At 58.3% G+C, this 19509-nt stretch overlaps 1 protein-coding gene across 3 annotated transcripts in view; it reads right to left on the reverse strand.

Moving 5' to 3' along the window:
- Positions 1 to 18595, reverse strand: part of ACOX3 (acyl-CoA oxidase 3, pristanoyl) — a 42760-nt gene extending 24165 nt beyond the window's left edge. For 2 of the 3 annotated variants that reach the window (XM_058723201.1, XM_058723199.1), the window contains exons 1-7: positions 18472 to 18595; positions 11946 to 12103; positions 11383 to 11616; positions 10201 to 10275; positions 9747 to 9836; positions 7251 to 7394; positions 2746 to 2834 (exon numbers count right to left, since the gene is read on the reverse strand). In XM_058723201.1, the coding sequence (XP_058579184.1) occupies positions 2746 to 2834; positions 7251 to 7394; positions 9747 to 9836; positions 10201 to 10275; positions 11383 to 11616; positions 11946 to 12089 (776 nt within the window). In that variant the 5' untranslated portion in view covers positions 12090 to 12103; positions 18472 to 18595. The remainder of the gene's footprint in view (positions 1 to 2745; positions 2835 to 7250; positions 7395 to 9746; positions 9837 to 10200; positions 10276 to 11382; positions 11617 to 11945; positions 12104 to 18471) is intronic. The other variant, XM_058723200.1, reaches the window with a different exon arrangement.
- Positions 18596 to 19509: the final 914 nt, after the last annotated feature.

Raw genomic sequence — 19509 nt, forward strand, 5'->3', positions numbered from 1 at the left:
TGGAGCCTGCTTTGGATCCTGTCTCCGTCTCTCTCTGCTCCTCTCCTGCTCTTACTGTCTCTGTCTCAAAAGTAAGTAAACATTAAAAGAAAATGTTTTTTTTTTCTTTTTAAATTTTTTTAATGTTTATTTATTTTTGAGACAGAGAGAGACAGAGCATGAATGGGGGAGGGTCAGAGAGAGGGAGACACAGAATCTGAAACAGGCTCCAGGCTCCGAGCTGTCAGCACAGAGCCTGACGTGGGGCTCGAACTCACAGACCGCGAGATCGTGACCTGAGCCCAAGTCGGCCGCTTAACCGACTGAGCCACCCAGGCGCCCCAAGAAAATGATTTTTTAAAAAGGTTAAATGAAAAAATGTGGTGTGCGTGAGGCGGGGCTCTGGGCCAAAACAATGGCCACATACTGGGAATCACGAGCCAGGTTCCTGACGCCGCTGGGACAAAGCTGGTCGGTCAAGAAAAAAGGAGACAACTGACTTTTTTCAGGTTCTCACCCTTCAATTTCATACCAGAATCCACGATACGATGTGAAAAATCAACAAACTAAGGTTTTGACCTCTCGTGTGACACAAAAGAACACCGTTACTGTATCAGTGATCCAAAAGCAAACAAATCCGTTTCTTCCGAAACGCTGAGAAGAGCCAACTCACTCCCACGTCACTTAGGGAAGCTATTTTTTTTTTTTTTAACTTTTTTTTTCAACATTTTTTATTTAGTTTTGGGACAGAGAGAGACAGAGCATGAACGGGGGAGGGGCAGAGAGAGAGGGAGACACAGAATCGGAAACAGGCTCCAGGCTCCGAGCCATCAGCCCAGAGCCTGACGCGGGGCTCGAACCAACGGACCGCGAGATCGTGACCTGGCTGAAGTCGGACGCTTAACCGACTGTGCCACCCAGGCACCCCAGGGAAGCTATTTTTTATGGCTGTCAGGTTGGGAAAGCCTATTCCCTTGTCTAAGGGACAAGGTCAGGCAGAGGACTGGATGTTCCATAACCCGAACAAAAACCCCAAACCACCTTGTGAATACCGAGAGCTCCCACGGTGACCGATCTCAAGACCAAGAGCACTTTGAGTGCCATCCAGAACACTCTCTGGCTCACCCACGGGAGACGGCGGTTTAAAGCATGGCGTCATCGAGCCAGAGGGGAGCAGGGCGCCAGTTCCACCCAAGCAGGGTCCTGGCCACCTCCTCCCTCCGTCCGTCTTCGTCTAGCGCCCACCCCCTCCGGACCGGCTCACTGACACAACCACCGCTGGGCTCTCTGCCGGGCCACGTCCTCAGTCTGTCCTGCACGCGGGAGCACGGCCCTTTCCAAAATGCTGACTGGAACGGGGACGCCCCGCACAAGTCCCTTCAAGCCCCCAGCCCCTCAGAGAGATGTGGGGAGCCCTCAGACAGGGGCCCTGCCGAGAGCCGGGGGGCGCCCGCCGTGACCCTCAAACAGGCCAGGCTCTCCCGTGGTCCCCACGCAGGCAGCCCTCAGAGCCCGCCACCTCCTCCAGAGGCCGGTCAGGACTCTCCTCTCACCCCCCTGCAGGGGGTACCGGCCCTCTCCTCGCACCACTGCAGGGCGGCCCCACTCTGCAGTGACTGCCTGCTGTCCACATCCTTGCTCAGCCACCTACTTCTCGGTGCCAGTTTCTGTGGGTCCGATTCACCCTCTTATGACGGGGCCATCGGGCCTGGCACCTGGCGGATGCTGAGAGAGCCACGAGGCGGGCCGACAGCAGGTGACATGCTGTCCCCTGGGTGCCGCTGATCTCTACGCCACTCCCCACGTCCAGGCCGGCCTTCCAGGACCCCTGGGGCTATGCGCAGGGCGGGCAGGAGGGGCCCCCTCCCAAATTCCTTAGGAGGCGCCCAGGGGATCTGCAGGTGAGGGATGCTCGGCCCCTGGGGACCTCCAACCTCCGCGGGCCGCCCCCCCCCGAGCACGAGATGAAGGGGAGCAGCAGACGGGCCCCGCTGGGAGACTCTGAGGCCCTGCCGGGATCGGCCACCTTGTCCGGGCCTCGTGGGGTGGCTCCGACCGGGCGTGGTGGAGGCCGCGGGGGGCCCAGATGAGGCCCAGACGGGGGCACCCCCCCCCCCAGGCAGTGAGGGCAGCCATCCACCTTTTAAGAGCAGACTGAGCGCCAGCACCCCCGGAGAGCTCCAGCTTCTTGCTTGAAAGCTGAGGAATGCTTCTTCGAGCACGACTGAAAACTCCAAGCGCCCTTTTTAAGGAGTGGAAAATCTTCCCCTGTCGTGCCACAGGAGCTGGAACAAGGCTGAGCCACATTTCTACTTGTGCAAGTATTTGCTGGAGTTCGACCGAAAGCACAATCTCACACACTCTCGTCTGGGCATGTGCGGACCACAAAATCTGTTCCAGAAACAGATGGTGGCCAGCCCGCGGGTGTGGGCGTGACAGGGGCTGTGTGACCCCAGAGTGTGTGCAGCACGATGTGTATATGACACGGGGTACGTGGGACACAGGGTGCATTGGACACGATCTGTGTGCATGTGAGAGAAGGTGTGACACAGGGTGTGTATGTGACACAGCTCTCAAGTGACAGGTGATGTGTGCGTCCCAGCACGCTTTCCTGGCCCCACAGGCGGCCAGGAGGGTGAGGACAGCACTGAGGGTCCTGGTGGCTCCCAAGCTGGAATCAGCAGGCACCAGAGAGCCGAGCAAGCACCCTCGGGTTAATGACCCTGCAGAGGACACTGCGGCCATCGGGGCCGGGCACACACTCACCCGTTGTCGATGCCATTCAGCCCAAGCTTCTTCCCTATGTCGCCAACCATCACCCCCGGCATGGGAAGAAGGGTCTTGGGGTTCCGGATCTGTACGAGACACAGAAAGCCGCAAACGGCAGCTGTTAGGACCACACAAAAATCTCAAGAAGACGTTACAAAACCCCGGTGACTAAGCCGTGGGCTCCCTTCATGTATCTGCAGGGGGTAAGTGGTGCCCTTCAGAAACGTGACCTCGTCTGGGATCTTTGCGACTGTAATTAAGTGAAGGATCTGGAGACGAGGGGGTCCCGGATGACCCAGCTGGGCCCCAAATCCAATGACAAGTGTCCTGTAAGAGACAGAGCAGGGAAGGACGTGGGGAGAAGAGGGTGCGGCCACCAGGGGCTGGGACGAGGCAGGAACAAGATGTCCCCTAGAACCTGGCGGGGGGTGGGGGGTTCGACACGGATCTCAGACTCCCGGCCTCCAGGACCGTAACCGCCTGCTGTTTTAAGGCCCCGGTTCGTGCCATTTGGCTACAACGGTGCCGGGCCAGCAGCTGAGGAGTCCTCGCAGCCTGGAGGCCGTCCGGAACACCCATGTCATGTTCAAGTCGGCCACAGGGCTGGCGCCGGGCTATAGCGAATGACAAGATGGCCGTGCACCTACGTGCGGGGGGAGAACCACCCCCAGATTGGCTTTGGGCGACGGGTAAACACGCTTCCCTAAGTACAGGTGTGGCGAGCCGACAGTTCTCACTGTGCGAGCTCCATGCAGGGACACGGAGCGTCCCCCCCAAACACCTTCACGGGGGCGATTCCGCACCCGCTGTGAGCCGGCACCCTCCCCCCGACCGCCGGGGACGAGGGCGCCTGAGGCCGGCCGGCTGTCCCTCCCAGAGGGCGCCCCAGGCATCCAGCGCACGGGTCGGCCCCACCCCAAAAGGATCACCCAGCCCGAAGGTCAACAGCATCTGGGAGCGGGAATACTGAGCCTGCACTATTGGGAACTTTTATTTTAGAGGAACACTCTTCTGTCTACACTGATCATCACGATAACGGTATTTTTGGGACAACAAAGGCTGAACCCCCAATGCAAACGCTCTTCCCCCTTCCGACTCTTCGGTAAGACCCAGTGACAGTTCAGGCGCTACCCTTTTATAACATTTTAAAATAGAAAATCGCTGGTAAGAAAGTGCACATGGAGAGAAGAGGCACTAAAAGAAAACAAGCCAGTGCGTTTCGGGTCATCGCACAGAAAAATACCGCCAGGGTGGGTTCCGGTTCACGGGGAAATCTACGATGGTGCGGTGGCCCCAAATACCGCACTGACCTCCCAGTGAAGGAAAGGAGGCGGACTTGAGTCCACGGCAGAACGCATTAATGTCAAACTCCTCGAATAAACCTGATCGCATGGATTTCCGTATCACATTGCCACAATCTGCGAAGGCTCCCCGCCTGGTATAGAACCAACCTGCGACAAATCGTGCCGTATCGGCCGTGACCTGTGAGGTGCGTCACAACCCTACAAGAGTCTTGTGATCACTCCTTTCAGGCTCTCTCCCTCCACGGGGACAGGGAAGCGCCCCCCCCCCCCGCCCCACCCCACCCCCCGCGAGCCCCGGCCTGACGCACACTCGGCCTCAGAAATTCTCCCCTGGATGGAGGCACGACACAGTCCTGCTGAGTCCTAGAGCACGGTGCGTAGAGTCTAAAACACCACGGCGCTCTCGACCACGGCACAGAAAGACTGAACAGGGCCGAAAGCTAGCCAGTTTCCCCCTAGAAGTTCACGTCGGGTACAAACGCACACACCCAGAAACAGCAGGGGGCGGCCTGAGGTGAACCTGGTCTACAGTGGCTCCGATGTGAATTGGAAAATAAGGACACGAGCAACAAGGGAAAAAGGGGCTGGAATTAAAACCCTTTGCGCCTCCAAGGACACGAACAAGAAAATGGGAAGACGACCTACGGAATGGGAGACAACCACCTACCGGATAAGGGGTAGGCCTCCGGGACGTGTGGAGAGCTCTCAGACCCCAACAACAGAGACAAACCGCCCACTTCAGAAATGCACCGAGGGCACCTGGGGGGCTCAGTCAGTGGAGCATCCGACTCCCGATTTCGGCTCAGGTCACGATCCCCGGGCTCGGTGCTGACGGTGCAGAGCCTGCCTGGGATCCTCTCTCTCCGCTCCTCTCCTGCCTGCACGCACTCACATTCTCTCTCTCTCTCTCTCAAAATAAACAAACTCAAAAAAAGAGAAGAAAAGAGACTGAAAGAGACTGAATGTATGGCACCGATGGACGGCCTCCTGACCAGTGACACTGGAGCTCTGACCCACAACCCACAGCAAACAGTGCAGGCGGCCAAGCAAGACGCCTGTGACGGTCGGTCAGAGATGGGGTCACTTAGCTCGGCGGGGAGCTAACAGCTTCTCCTCTTGTCCTGCTGCCAGCCCGGGACCAGCCTGAGAAAACCAAGCCCACTCCCCCGGCCAGACGCAGTCACTGCCCCAACCTCCCAAGGGACAGTGGCCAAACCTCCCCCTCCAGGCAGCTCCGAGCACACAACCTTTGCCTTTCCCATAAGGGAGGTCTTGGCTTATTTCCACAGGGCAAGGGACTTGAACAGACATTTCTGCAAAGAAAATATACATGTGGCCAACTGGCACACGAAAAGATGTTCAGCATTACTGGTCGTGAAGAAAATGGGAATCCAGAGGCGCCTGGGTGGCTCAGTCGGTGGAACGTCTGACTCCTGACTGCAGCTCAGGTCATGACCCCAGGGTCGTGGGATCGAGCCTCCCCTTCCCCCCCCCCCCCGCCCCCGTCGGGCTCCGAGCTGAGTGTGGAGCCCGCTTGGGATTCTCTCTCTCCCTCTGCCCCTCTCCCCTGTGCGCACTCTCCAAAAAGAAAAAAAGGAAAAGGAAATGCACATCAAAAGCACAACAGGGGCCCCTGGGGGGCTCAGTCGGTTGAGCGTCCGACTTCAGCTCAGGTCATGATCTCACCGCTCGTGAGCTCAAGCCCCGCGTCGGGCTCTGTGCTGACAGCTCGGAGCCTGGAGCCTGCTTCGGATTCTGCGTCTCCCTCTCTCTCTGCCCCTAACCCACTCGCATCCTGTCTCTGTCTCTCTCCAAAATAAATAAATGTTAAAAAACAAAAACAAAAACAAATACTACCATGCCCACTCGTGTGCGTATTTAAGAAAAAAAGGAAGATACGTATTGGCGAGGATATGAGAAAACCCGAACCCTCACGCACTACCGATGGGAGTATAAATTGGCAGGACCGTGGAAAGCAGTACAGCAGTTCCTCCAACAGTTAAACACGGAATCACCCCAGGACCCGGCACTTGCGCTCCTGGGTGTGGACCCCCGAGAACGGAGAACACGTGGTCAGACAGACAGGTGCTCATGAACGTTCACGACAGAAACAAGGTGGAAACAGCCAGAACGCCCATCAGCAACCAGGTGCACGAACTGCGGTCCATCCACACGAAGGCTTATCGCCCCCCTTAAAAAGCACGGAAGTTCTAACACATACTGAGCACGTTCTGACAACGTGGATGGCCTTCAGAAAACAGGCTGAGGCACAGAGGTTCACGTTGGAGGGTTCCTTGCGTGTGGAACGTCCAGTGCAGGCGAATCCGTGGAGGCAGAGAGCAGGCAAGCGGTTGCCGGGGCGGGGGGGGGCGATGAAGGGTGCGGGGCGCCCTCCCGGAGACGGAAACGCTTTAGGACTAGACACGGGTGCGGATGCCCGACACTGGGAAGGCACCAAAGGCCCCTGAATTTCGGTTCACTTCGTATTACTTGAATTTCACCTCAATGAGGACAAAGGGACGCAGCTTACTTTCTTCTCTTCCGAGAGGCCCCTCACCCGGAAGGTCTTAACAAGAATGCCAGAGTGGGGTTGGGGTGCAGGGCAGCGGGGCTTCGGTCAGGATCCAGGTGGCCGGGACAGGAAGGCCCGGAGGAGCTTCCGGAAGCTCCGGGTTCAGGGACACCGCAGCAGCCCCGGGCGGTCGGGAGACAGGCCCCACCAGGGAGGCAGGAAGCCCAGGCCTGGCCATCGGTCCCAGGCGCCCCCGTGGCAGTAGCTGCTGCGTGTGGCCCGGGAACAGGAGACGTCAAGGCCCCGGAGTCAGACTTTACGTCGGCACGGGAGCCCACATCGGACGTGCTGGGTCAGAACCGCAGGAAGGCGGGGCCGGGAAGCCCAGGTTTGCGAAGAGTGTCTGGAAAGATGGCGACGTGGCCACCGGAGGAACAGGACGACTCTGCCTCAGATGACCTTAGGTCTAGACCAGGGTTGACCAAGCCCGGCCCACCGCCATCAGGGGCCGGATAATTGCCTCTTGGGGGTGGGCGGGCCGTCCTGTGCGTTACAGGGCGTCCGCCGCGTCCTTGCGGTGTGCTCACTGGAAGCCAGGGGCGCCCCCGGCCCCAGCTGCGATGAAGGCGCCTGCCGGTGAAGCCGAGCGCCCGTGGGTGAGACCTCCCCGCCGAGAGCCCCCTCACCTGCACCAAGAAGGAGTGCAGGCCGTGGCAGCGGCCCCCGGGCGTGTACAGCTGGGCAAACACCACGGCGTGGGTGGCCGTCTTGCCCATGTTGCCGACCCAGAATTTGGCGGCCTCGAAGTCCGGGGAATGTAGGATGAACTCCTGCGCGAGGGGAAAAAGAAGGTTAGAGCCGTAGTCCAAGTTCCAACGAACACGCCAAACACGTGCAGAATCCCACGTTCTCTGCTCAAAGTCCCCGAAGAAGAGCAGAACCGAGCGAACGCCTTAGCTCCCGTGTGGCACGAGGTGGGGCCCGTACACGGAGCGGATCCCTGGGTGTTGTGACTTAACGAAGACACCGGTACGGAAAACCACTCCGGGGTCGGACGATGAAACATACGCCAACTTCTCCGGAAGCCGGCCGGTGCCCAGGGAGCGGTCACCACGACGCTCGTCTTCCGCGGCCCCTCCTCTGTGCGCTCCTCCCTGACCCCCCCTGGGCTCTGACCAGCGACAGACCTTCTTTTCCCACGGTCTCCCCCCGCCTACGAGCTCCATGAGGGCCACGTGCCCAGGAGCACAAGGCACCTCAAGACATCAGGGTGAGTGAAGCCGGGGGTCACGGGAGGGGCCGGGAGGCTCGCCGGGTATTCAGCAAGGCAGGAGACGAGCAGGGGAGACACGGGGCGGGGGCCCTGGCTGGGGGCCGGGAGGGTCCATGAGTCGGGTGGGGTAGGGGAGCCTGTGAGCGATTCCAGGGTTGGGCGGGGGGCTTGACAGCTGGACAAAGCCAGAGTCCGACGGCGAGCTGCCTCCCCTGTAACCTGCAGGCCACTGCGGGCAGACCCCGCGGGTGTCCTTCTCCCCGCAGGTGGGAAGCTGTGAAGGGCACACGGGGAACCCCCTCGTGCCGCCCAGCGGTGTGCACGGGGTCATGGCCTCCAAGCGCACCGTGTGACTACCTCGCAGATGTTGACGCCCCACTGAAGAAAAGCGGGGGGATGGGGGACTGGAGTCCCCCCTCTGCTCCCCCCTCTGCAGGCGTCCTCCCTGCATGTGGCGTACCGCCACCGTCCCCTCCAAGTCTCCATGGCCCCCTGGCACACCTAACTTCTTCCGGCTGTCCGTCCGTGTCTCTGCTCCGGCACGAGGGATCCCCCAGAGCAAAGATTCACGTGTCACGTTCACCGCTAGCTGCCCGGTCCCTGAAAGCAGTGCCCGGCACATAGCAGGTGCCCGACCAGCGGCCCACAGAGGACTTCGGGCTCCCGATCTCCCCCGCTCCGACGTCACGCTCACTGAAGTACAGGTGCCGAGAAGAAGCAGGTCAGAAGCAGGCTGCCCCATGGACGGCCAGGCTTCGCCCAGGCCCCCAGGCCACGTGGGATCTGCCCTCTCCGCCTCCCCACTTAGCACCGAGAGCCCTGGGCACCAGAGGGCAGAGAAAAGAGACGGGGCCGGGCCAGCAAAACCTGGGTTCGGATAGAGGTACCTGGTGGCTGAAAGGCCAATAGAAAACCCAAGAGGGCTGTTGCTGACGGCTCTCTGCCCGCCGTTCTCCGGTGCACGGGACCACGGGCACTGCACCACGACCACCTTCCCCTTGGCCCTGCCCTGCCCCGCCTCGGCCCCCCTCGGCTTCATGGCTCTGCTCTGCTGGCACACAGCCCCTCAGCACACAGTGTGCACAGAGCCCACATCACTGAATGCACGAAGGAAGGAATGAGAAGGAAATACACAAGCACAGGGCTTTACTTTCCGTTACGGACTCTTGCAAACCACACTACCGACAAGGGGCAGGCGAAGGGCTCCTGGAACACTAGGGCAGGTGCAGAACAAGCAGCGGGGACCGCGGTCCTCGGAGGAGCGGACGAGACTGACCCGGCGGTGGGAGAGGGGCCGGGGGGTGGGAGCGGCACAGCACGGAGGCCACGGGCGGAAGCTTCCCGACCCGTGCGCCCCATCCTCTCCCTGCCCTCCCTTCCCTCCGCGCCACCAGCCACCCGATAAATCATGACCCCATTTGCGGACACGTGTCTTCCCGAGAGCGAGGACAAAGCCCGCGACCGCACCGTGCTGCGACCGACACCTGCACAGGGACGTGCTAGACGGAGATGCGGACACGGGAGGCAGCGGCCAACGGCGCAAACGCCACACACGTCTGCACGTGGGCCACGGGATGCAGGAGGGCAGTGGGGCCGGAGGGGCCAGACACGGGGGCAGGAGTGGACGAGGCAGGCCCCGGCCGGCGGAGCCTGGCGCACACAGGGGGCAGGGGCAGCCAGCAAAGACCAGCGCCGGGGAGAGTCTTCTTCACGCTGTTGGTTTTGTAAACGATCCGGGTCGCGTCCAAACCCCAGCAGGCAGGTGAACAAAGAAAGGAACCTCTCCCCCAGGAGCCGCCACCCTCCCGGGTGAGGGGTCTCCGTGTGCACAGTAGAAGCACGCGTGTCTAAAGACGGGTTTCTGGGCGTAAGGACACCGCATCACACGCGACGCGCACGTAACGCCTACCTCCGTGGCGGGGTCGTAGTGAGCGGTCGTTCTGATGGCCTTGGCGTTACTCCCGTGACTTACTTCAGTCACAGCAAAACATCCAAAAATCTAACGCGGGAGCACAAAACAATGTAAGGCAAGAAAGGTTCCAGGAGGGACCCGCTGCTGTCCTTCCTTGAAGGACAAAACCCCAGGTCAAAGCGCTAAATCCCCGCTCCCCCGCCTGACCCACCAGGGTGTTAGGGACACCACGTCCCCCAGCCTGTGAGGACGGAGGGGTAGGTGAGGTGACAGCCGCCTTGCCAGGGCCGTGGAAGGAAAGGGAAGGCCTCGCTTCGACGGCAACAAGCTAAATGCACCGGGTGCTGGGGTTTCGGCACACACGGCCCCCCGGAACCTCCTCTGGCACGCGGCCCTTTGCAGAGACATCTGGGGACCACGGGCTCACGGTCCGCCGGGACTCTGAGCTCACCTCCATCCTGAGGATCTTGGGAAGGTATTCTAAATGTCTTTCGGAACCAGACTTGTAAATCGCGAATCCAAAAACCTGAAAATATAGAATCATCAGAGAAACCGGTGGCAGTCAAGGAGTCCTGAGGTCCCGGGGCCTCAGGAGCCACACGCGCTTTGACACTCGTGGCAGGGAAGCGGGGGGGGGGGGGGGGGGAATGGAATCTGTGTCTGGTATGCTCAGCAGAAGCACTTCACACTTCAGATGCCTTCAGGAGGTCCCCAGGGGCCACAGACAGGGGGAGACGGCAGGGGACAGGGGAGAGGAGGGAAAAGGGTGCACACGGGCCACACATCCCACCCAGCCACACACACCTCCCCACCTCCACCCGTGTGCCGGCGGGGGGCGCTGGCGTCTCCCCAGACCTGCTTTCCCTTCCCTTCTTGTTTTTGGCTTTGGGGGGGGGGTTCTTTTAAGTTTTTTTGGCATAAAAGCAAAAGAGTCCCCCAAAGCTCCTTCTCTTCTGGGGTTTTCACTGCATGGCACTCCCGTCGAGGACTCAGGTATGCAAATTTGCACACAGCTGGAAGAAGCTGGACTTCTCCCTCAAACATCACAAGATCTGCCCACACATTCTAATCTCTGGTTTTGTTTCCTATATTATTTTTTTATTTTTGAGAGAGACAGAGACAGAGACAGAGTGTCAGCAGGGGGAGGGGCAGAGAGAGAGGGAGACACAGAATCCGAAGCAGGCTCCAGGCTCCGAGCTGTCAGCACAGAGCCCGACGCGGGGCTCGAACTCACAGACTGTGAGATCGTGACCTGAGCCGAAGTCGGACACTCAACTGACTGAGCCCCCCAGGCGTCCCTCCTATATTAGTTTCTAGAAATCTCCTAAGAGAGCAACGGCTGGCTGGCTCCGTGGGTACAAACAGCACGTGACTCTTGGTCTCAGCATCGCGAGTTCAAGCCCCAAGAAAGTGATCTCTTAAAGAAACCTGCCCCAGACAGACACACCCCACGAAACCCTACGTGCGAGCAAACACCAGCCGCCGCCACACCCCGCGGGCAGCGTCTGCCTCTCGTGCGCTGAGGACCCTCTCTTGCACCTCCTCCTCCCGCCCGGCCCCGGACGGCGCCCTCCCCCGCCTCACGTGGGGCGTGAAGGGCTCGATCCCCTTGGCCTCCTCGCCGCCCACTCACCAGCAAGTGCAGCAGGAACTTCTGAGCCAGGGACCAGTCGTACGTGCCCAGGCAGGTGATCAGCGTCAGCACGGACAGCGGGTTCCGCACCATGTCCTCCACGCGGAGGAGGGCGCGCCCCAAGACCCGCTTGCAGCGGAGGAAGGTCAGCTCTCGGTGCTTCTCCAGGGAGAGCTCGTGGCCGCGGGAGCGGGCAAACAGGGGGTCGTCCTCCAGGGCCGAGAAGATGCTCTTCTGGAAATGCGGGAGACGGGAACGGCCGGCTCGAAGGCGAAGGACGGCAACGCGCCGCGCTCTCGCTCCGGCTCTTCCCGAGGCCACTGGTGCCGCGGGACACGGGTGACCCCTGCAACCCCGGGGCGGACGAAGGCCCCTCCGGCCTTGGGCACGGGGACCTGAGGCCTCAGAAGCTTAACCAACCTGTGTTCGCCCGGGGTGGGGGTGGGGGGCCTCCGAGGACACGGGCCAGGCCGGGGGCCAGCTAGGGTGTTTAGGGTCCTTAGGGGCCGCAGGGCCCCCTGTGCCCACGAGCCAGATGCCCGGCATGCTGCCCAGAGCCTCACCTTCAGGCGCAGCATGTCCTCGCCTTCCAGGAACAGCGCCAGCTCCTTCCAGCAGAAGGAGGCGCGGGCGCGATAGGCCTGCAGGGGTCCCCCGGGCAGGTCCGGCAGCAGGGAGGCAGCGTCGCCTTCCGACGGGGCCGCCATCGCACCACGTCAGCCTGCGGGACGCGGACACCGGAGTCGGCCGCGGTGCCCGCTCGGCCGCCCGCAGCCGCGCGACAGGCGGGACAGACACAGACGGACTCGGAAGGGCTGGCAAGAGACGGTCACCGCCCGAGACCTCGTGCCCCCCTTCCCCAGAGAGAAGGTCAGGAGGCAGCCCCGGGCAGCTGAGGCCAGAGGACGCCTCGCCCTCTGGGGGCCACCGGACCCACCCCCGAAGGCCATCGACCCCGCGGTCCGGGAGGCCGCCCTCTGGAGTCCGGCCAACACCGGCCAGTCCACTCTGGCCGCACAGGACGGCCCGCCAGGGCACGGGACACCTGCCAGAGAGCCTTTGAACACAGCCTTTTGCCCTGAACTCTCCCGAATGACACACATGTGGCTTCCCACCCACGAAGCGGGCACCTTGCAGCCCAGCCCTCCTGACCAAACAATCCTCCCGGGTCTTCTCAGAGGACTGCTCCTTTCCCACCGTGGATTCCCACTGGATTCGAGGAGCGGCAGGAGAGTGGAGTCCCAGGCGTGGACACCCCCGCCCCCTCCCCCACCCCGGTGGACGCCATCTAGGACGCTGGGTTCCGAGTTGCTCAATTTTGCCCAGAAGCAAATGGGAACTTGATGAAACAAATCTCTTGATGAAACAACCTCGTGTGTTTGTTTCCACGTGAGAGGGGCAAAGTGGGACGGGGCCTTCCGAGCGCCCGCGTGGCTGTCGGGGACCATGACCTCTGTGGACCGTCTCTTCTGGAACCCTCCCCCAAAGCATAAGCCCACGCTCACGTCCCTGCTGAGGGATGGAGAACCTGAAGCTCAGCCGGCACTTTCTGGGGCTCCCGGGGCTGCAGAAGGGCAGCTCCCAAGCCCGAGTCCCCCTCCACAGGCGCCACCTTGTGATGGAGAAGCATCAGCACAAACTAAACCAAACGCAAGCGACATTAGACGGTGAAGACGGTGAATCACCGGAACCGAAAAGAGGAGAGCAACAGAGAAAACCGACAAAAGGCTGGTTCTCCGGAAAGACTGACAGAATTGACAAACTTTTAGCTAGGTTGAGCCAATCCAAAAGGGGACATTACTACCGAGCCTAAGGAAACAACGATTCTGGGGCACCCGGTGGCTCAGTCGGTTGAGCGTCCGACTTGGGCTCAGGTCACCATCTCCCGGTTCGTGGGTTCGAGCTCCGCGTCGGGCTCTGTGCTGACAGCTCAGAACCTGGAGCCCGCTTCGGGTTCCGTGTCTCCCTCTCTCCCTCTCTCTCTCTGCCCCTCCCCCGCTTGTGCTCTGTCTCTCAAAAATAAATAAATGTGAAAAAAAAAATCAATAGACTGCCCACAAAGAAAAGCCACAGGGCTTCAATTGTGAATTGTAGCAAACATTTAAAGAAAAATACCGTGTCCACAGTGTTTTCCAAAAGACAGGAACAGGGTGACCCACGAAGCCAGCAGGAGACAAGGGAGTCGTGCCCCAGGAAATTAAGGCCAGGTCAACATCTGAAAGCCAATCAGGGTAAGACACCACGCCAGCAGAATAAAGGACAGACATTCACGATTGTGCCAACGTGTGCCGGAAAAGCATCTGACAAAATCCCGCACCCTTTCGTGAGAAATTCTCAACAAAGTGGAAACAGGAGGAAACTCCCCCCACCTGGTAAAAGGTGTCTACAAATACCCACAGCTACCCTCACACTTCAGTAAGGATTCATCGCCTTTCCCTGAACATCGGGACCAAGACAAGGATGTCCGCTCCGCCTCTCCTAACCAACATAGTGCTGGGCATTCTAGCCACCGCAGTTACGCAAGAAAATGAAATCAAAAGCATGCTAATCAGAAACCTCTCTCTTATCTGCAGATGACATGATTTTGTATATAGAAAATCCAAAGGAGCCCACTAAAAAACCATTAGAACAAATTAGTTCGCTCAGTTTACAGGCTACAAAATCAACTGTATTTCCATATACCAGCGCGATAACTCCAAAATGCAATTAAGAAAAAAAGTCAACTTACAACAGCGTCAAAAACAATAAATTCGGGGCGCCTGGGTGGCGCAGTCGGTTAAGCGTCCGACTTCAGCCAGGTCACGATCTCGCGGTCCGTGAGTTCGAGCCCCGCGTCAGGCTCTGGGCTGATGGCTCGGAGCCTGGAGCCTGTTTCTGATTCTGTGTCTCCCTCTCTCTGACCCTCCCCCGTTCATGCTCTGTCTCTCTCTGTCCCAAAAATAAATTAAAAAAAAAAAAAAAAAAAAGTTGAAAAAAAAAACAATAAATTCAACAAAAAAAAGTGTAAAGCATTTTTGAAAGAAACCTGAGACCTGAATAAACGGAAAGGCACCCCCCTCATTTATGAATCAGAGGGCTTGATGTCGTCGCAAAGCCGACACTCCCCAAGTGATCTGCAGAGCCCCTGTGGCCCCAGTCAAAATCCCAACTGGCTTTGTTCTCCGGGAATTGAAAAGCTGATCCTAAGATCCATGTGGAAATTTAAGGAACCCGGAATAGACAAAACCGTCTGGAAAAAGAGCAAAGTTGGAGAATCCATTCTGCCTGATTCCAAGATTTGCTGAGAAGTGACAGTGATGAAAACATCACGGCGTCGGCAGAAAGTCACGTGTGTGTAGACGGACAGAACAGAACTGAGAGTCTGGAAGTAAACCCTGAAATGTAGGGTCAACTGCTTTGGGACAAGGACACCAAGACAACGTCATGGGGAAGGAACAGTCTTTTCTCAAACGGTGCCAGCACCCCAATGTCCACGTGCAAAGGAATGAGGGCCAACTCTTACACACACACACACACACCCTTCTGAACTCAGAAGGGACACAGACTTAGATGTACAAGTTAACACGAAAACCTCTAAGAAGAAAATGTAGGAGTAAATCTTTACAATCGGAGGTGAGCCAAAGCCTTCTTGCACAAGCTAGAGAAGTAGCTAACTTAAACTTCATCAAAAAACAAAAATAAAATCTTCTGCTGCAAAGGCTGCCGACGAGTAAGTGAAAAGACAAACCAGAGAATGGAAGTTATTTGCAAATCACGTATTGGTGAGGGACTTGTGCCCAGACTGTACGAAGACTCTTAGCGATGAAGGCAAATAACCCAATTGAAAGGCCTCAAATAGAGTTTCTCCAAAGACACCACGATGGCCGATGAGCACATGGAAAGACGCTCAATATCACGAGCCATCAGGGAAGGGCAAACTGAACCATAGTAAGACAGCACATCATAGCCACCACGATGGCCACGATCAACGGGATAAATGACAAGGACAGATGAGGACGTGCAGAAATTAGAGCCCGTCCACCTTCTTCAAAAGTTCAGGGGCGCCTGGGTGGCGCAGTCGGTTACGCGTCCGACTTCAGCCAGGTCACGATCTCGCGGCCCGTGAGTTCGAGCCCCGCGTCAGGCTCTGGGCTGATGGCTCGGAGCCTGGAGCCTGTTTCTGATTCTGTGTCTCCCTCTCTCTCTGCCCCTCCCCCGTTCATGTTCTGTCTCTCTCTGTCCCAAAAATAAATAAAAAGCGTTGAAAAAAAAAAAAAAAAAAGTTCAAATATACGGTCACCACGTGACCCGGCAATTCCGCTCCCAGGTATACGCCCAAGAGAAATGAAACATCCGCACAAATCTGTGTGCCGGAAGGCTCATAGCATTTTTATAATACCCCCAAAAGAGGAAACAACTCCTACATCCATCAACTGACGGACGGATAAACACAATGTCTTCTTCCCAGAGGATGAAATGCTCTTTGCTACAATACGATGAACTAATGAACGTGGGCGATGTTATGTTAAGGGAAAGAGGGCACACACAGGAGGTCATCCGTGCCGTGACTACTGATGCAAACTGTTCACGTTCAGCACAGGTACGTACGTAGAGACAGAAAGTGGATCGGCAGCTGCCAAGAGCCTGGAAGGGACTCCCAACGGGGCCAAGGTTCTTTTGGAGTGAAGAAACATCCTGGAATTACGTAGGGGTGATGGTTGCACAACTCTGCAAATACAGCACTGAATTGTACAGTTGAGATGGACGGATTGCATGCTGAGTTAGATCTCCACAAAGCAAGACTGTTTTGGAAAGTAAGGCACTGAGGGCGCCTGGGTGGCTCAGTCGGTTAAGCGTCCCGACTTCGGCTCAGGTCATGATCTCGCCCTTCCTGAGTTTGAGCCCCGCATTGGGGTCTGTGCTGACGGCTCGGAGCCTGGAGCCTGCTTCCGATTCTGTGTCTCCCTCTCTCTTTCTGCCCCTCCCCTGCTCACGCTCTCTCTCTCTCTCTCTCTCTCTCTCTCTCAAAAATGAATGTTTAAAAAAAAAAATTTAAAAACAAAAAGAAAGTAAGGCACAGCTGTGGCAGAATCCAAGTGCTCAAAAATACAAGCTATAAAGTCCAAGGGGAACTTGGGTCTTTCCCGACCCCCCTGTCCAGGCTGCATCCCTGTCTCCTCGTGCTCCCTCCCTGCGGTCCAGGACACCACCCCGCTGTCCCTTCCTGCTCCCCTCTGGCTCCTTGCAGACTCCCAGCCTCGGCTATACTCTCACTCTGCAATACCTGCTGAAATTGTCCCTGATGCACGGAGGAGGCTTCACAGACCTGAAACGAGACCCCCACACTCATTTGGCAGTTTCCTGGACATCCCTCCCCTCTCACGTTCTAGAGTTCCGCAAGCTCTGAATGTTCAAACCCAGGGCTCCCTGACCCAGCCTTTCCTTCCACAGACCCAGGTCCACACTGCCAGTTCCTCCGGGTTACCGGAGCTATCAAACCTGAGAGCCACGCTGGACTCCCCTTCTCTGCTTGTCCCCAAACCTAGTTGGTTACCAAGCCCTCCACTGCACCTCTATAATGGCTATGGAATCATTTCCCTCTGCAACTATTAAGTCGATCACAATACTGTCCAATCATTGAGCAATCACTGGGTGAAGGTGGGTGTTAAGAAGTTACATGATCTCGGGGCGCCTGGGTGGCTCAGTCGGTTAAGCTGCCGACTGCGGCTCACGTCATGATCTCGCATGATCTCGCGTGAGTTCGAGCCCCGCCTCGGACTCTGTGCCGACGGCTCGGAGCCTGGAGCCTGTTTCTGATTCTGTGTCTCCCTCTCTCTCTGACCCTCTCCCCATTCATGCTCTGTCTTTCTCTGTCTCGAAAAGAAATAAACGTTAATTAAAAAAAAAAAAAAGAAGTTACATGATCTCAACGGTGCTGGTGACGCCATGTATTATCAGTACTCTTAACTCTCCAACTCTTAATTTTCCAGATGAGCAGACTGGAGCTTGTTGGCGTGAAGTCGCCCAAGATCCACAGCTGGTATCGCACCCGGTCTCAAATCCCATGACCCAAAGCAGCCAGTAAGATCCCTAGGTCCCCATGCCACCGGTGGTCACCAACACCACTGCAAGATTGTGCAGCTGTTAGCAACCAAGGATTCCGGAGCCACAATGCCTGACGTGAGATGCCAAAGTCAGTGCTGGCTTCCGAGTTGGGTGAACTCAGCCTGTCGCCTCACCTCTCTGTGTGTCAGGGTGACCACACGGAAATGCTGGTCTGCTGTCTAGTATCCAGGAGCAGTCCCCGGCGGGGAATCACTGCAAGAGCAACAGCCGCCTTCAGTTTTCCTCTCGGGGGCACAAGAGGTGACTCTAAAATGCGGATCTGATGTGATCATCCTCCCTTTAGGTGACAGCTGTGTGGTGACCTCGGGGGGGGGGGGGGGCAACGTCCGCACTCCTCAAACTGTCTCGCACGCTTAGCGGCCGGGTCCCCAGCGCTTGCCGTCTCGCCCCCAGCAACCCACCGCGGGAATGGACTGTGTCCCAGGATCTTTGCACCTGCTGACCCCACCCAGGAACTTCAGGTGGTTTCAAAGTTAAGGCCTTTGTTAGCAGAGAAACCGCTTTAGCTTTGCCAGGCCTCCAGGATCTGTGTGTCACCTTCAACACATGAAGGTCTTTTGGGAAACTCCCTTTATCCCTGACACCCGTACCCCCCCCCCCGCCTTAAAAATATATACTCAATTGTTCTGACAATCCCAGGGCAGCAGCCCTTTCTGCTTGTGGGCCCTGTCCCCAAGCTTTAATAAACCTCCTTTCTTTCTTTTTTTTTTTTAATGCATAACAAACATCTCAAGAATTCTCTCTTGACCCTTCATTCCTGGATCCCGTATCACATCAAATCACATCAGAGTCAACTGGATTTGGCAATTCACCGCATAGAGAACAAGGAAGAAGTCAGAAGGTTTCCGTTGAAAGGGAACTGAAAGATGGGCAGAGTGGTCGTGGGAAGAGAAGGATGACCCCCCCCCCCCCGCCCGCCCGCCCAGCTCGGGCCAGGCACTCCGTCCCCTGCCACGCGCGCCCCGCGGCCCCACGGAGTCCGACCTTCGATCTCGCTCGCCCTCCCGGCAGCTGGTCCAGCGCACACAGCGGGCCCCCAATAAATGCCCTCTGGAGCGCGCGCACGTCCGCGGGCGAGCGCTTGCAAGGCCTGGCCCGCGCGCGCGCACCGCCTCCGGCCCACCGGCCGGCCCTGACGTCATCACCCCGCGCCGCCCCCACGCCCTCCGGGCTCAGCGAAAAGGCGGCGCGCGGCGGCGGCTGGCGGGGCGGTCTCTGGGCGCGGGCGGGCGCTCCTCCCGGCCCCTCTCCAACTGCATCGGGGTGTTTGCCTAACGTGCAGGGGCCCGGGGCCGACTCGAGAGCGCCGGCCTGACACCCCCGGGCGGAGCCTGCGCCTTTTCCGGTGACCGAGCTGGAGCAGGTGCCCGAGACCGCTCCAGCCCCGGCCTGCTGCCCAGTCCCCGCGAGCGTCCCCCGGCCCGGCGCCCCGGCCGCGCGCGCTGGTCCGCAGCCCCGCGCTCTGCCCCCACCCCCGCCTCGCTGCCCCGGGCCTCTCTCCTGCCGCCGGGTCACCTGCACCCAAATCCTGGTCTCGGGCTGTTTGGGGGGGTGGGGGGGGAGGGAGGTCCAAGCTAAGACACGCAGGGCATGGGAGCCTGCCTCATAGAGCTCGAACCTGATGTGGAGATCAAAGGCCAGAGGAAACGTAGGTAGAATCAAATGTCCTTCTGGCCGGGAACCCATGGACAAATCCCTGACGCAGGCAGAGCGTGACATTCCCCCAGGAACTCCACGTGGTTTCAAAGTTAAGGCCTTTGTTAGCAGAGAAACCGCTTTAGCTTTGCCAGGCCTCCAGGATCTGTGAGTCACCTTCAACACATGAAGGTCTTTTGGGAAACTCCCTTTATCCCTGACACCCGTACCCCCCCCCCCACCCCCGCCTTAAAAGTATATACTCAATTGCTCTGACAATCCCAGGGCAGCAGCCCTTTCTGCTTGTGGGCCCTGTCCCCAAGCTTTGATAAACCTCCTTTCTTTTTCTTTTTTCTTTTTTTTTTTAATGCATAATAAACATGTCAA

This window comes from Neofelis nebulosa, chromosome 3 (assembly GCF_028018385.1).
Source record: "Neofelis nebulosa isolate mNeoNeb1 chromosome 3, mNeoNeb1.pri, whole genome shotgun sequence".
NCBI classification, from domain to species: Eukaryota; Metazoa; Chordata; class Mammalia; order Carnivora; family Felidae; genus Neofelis; species Neofelis nebulosa.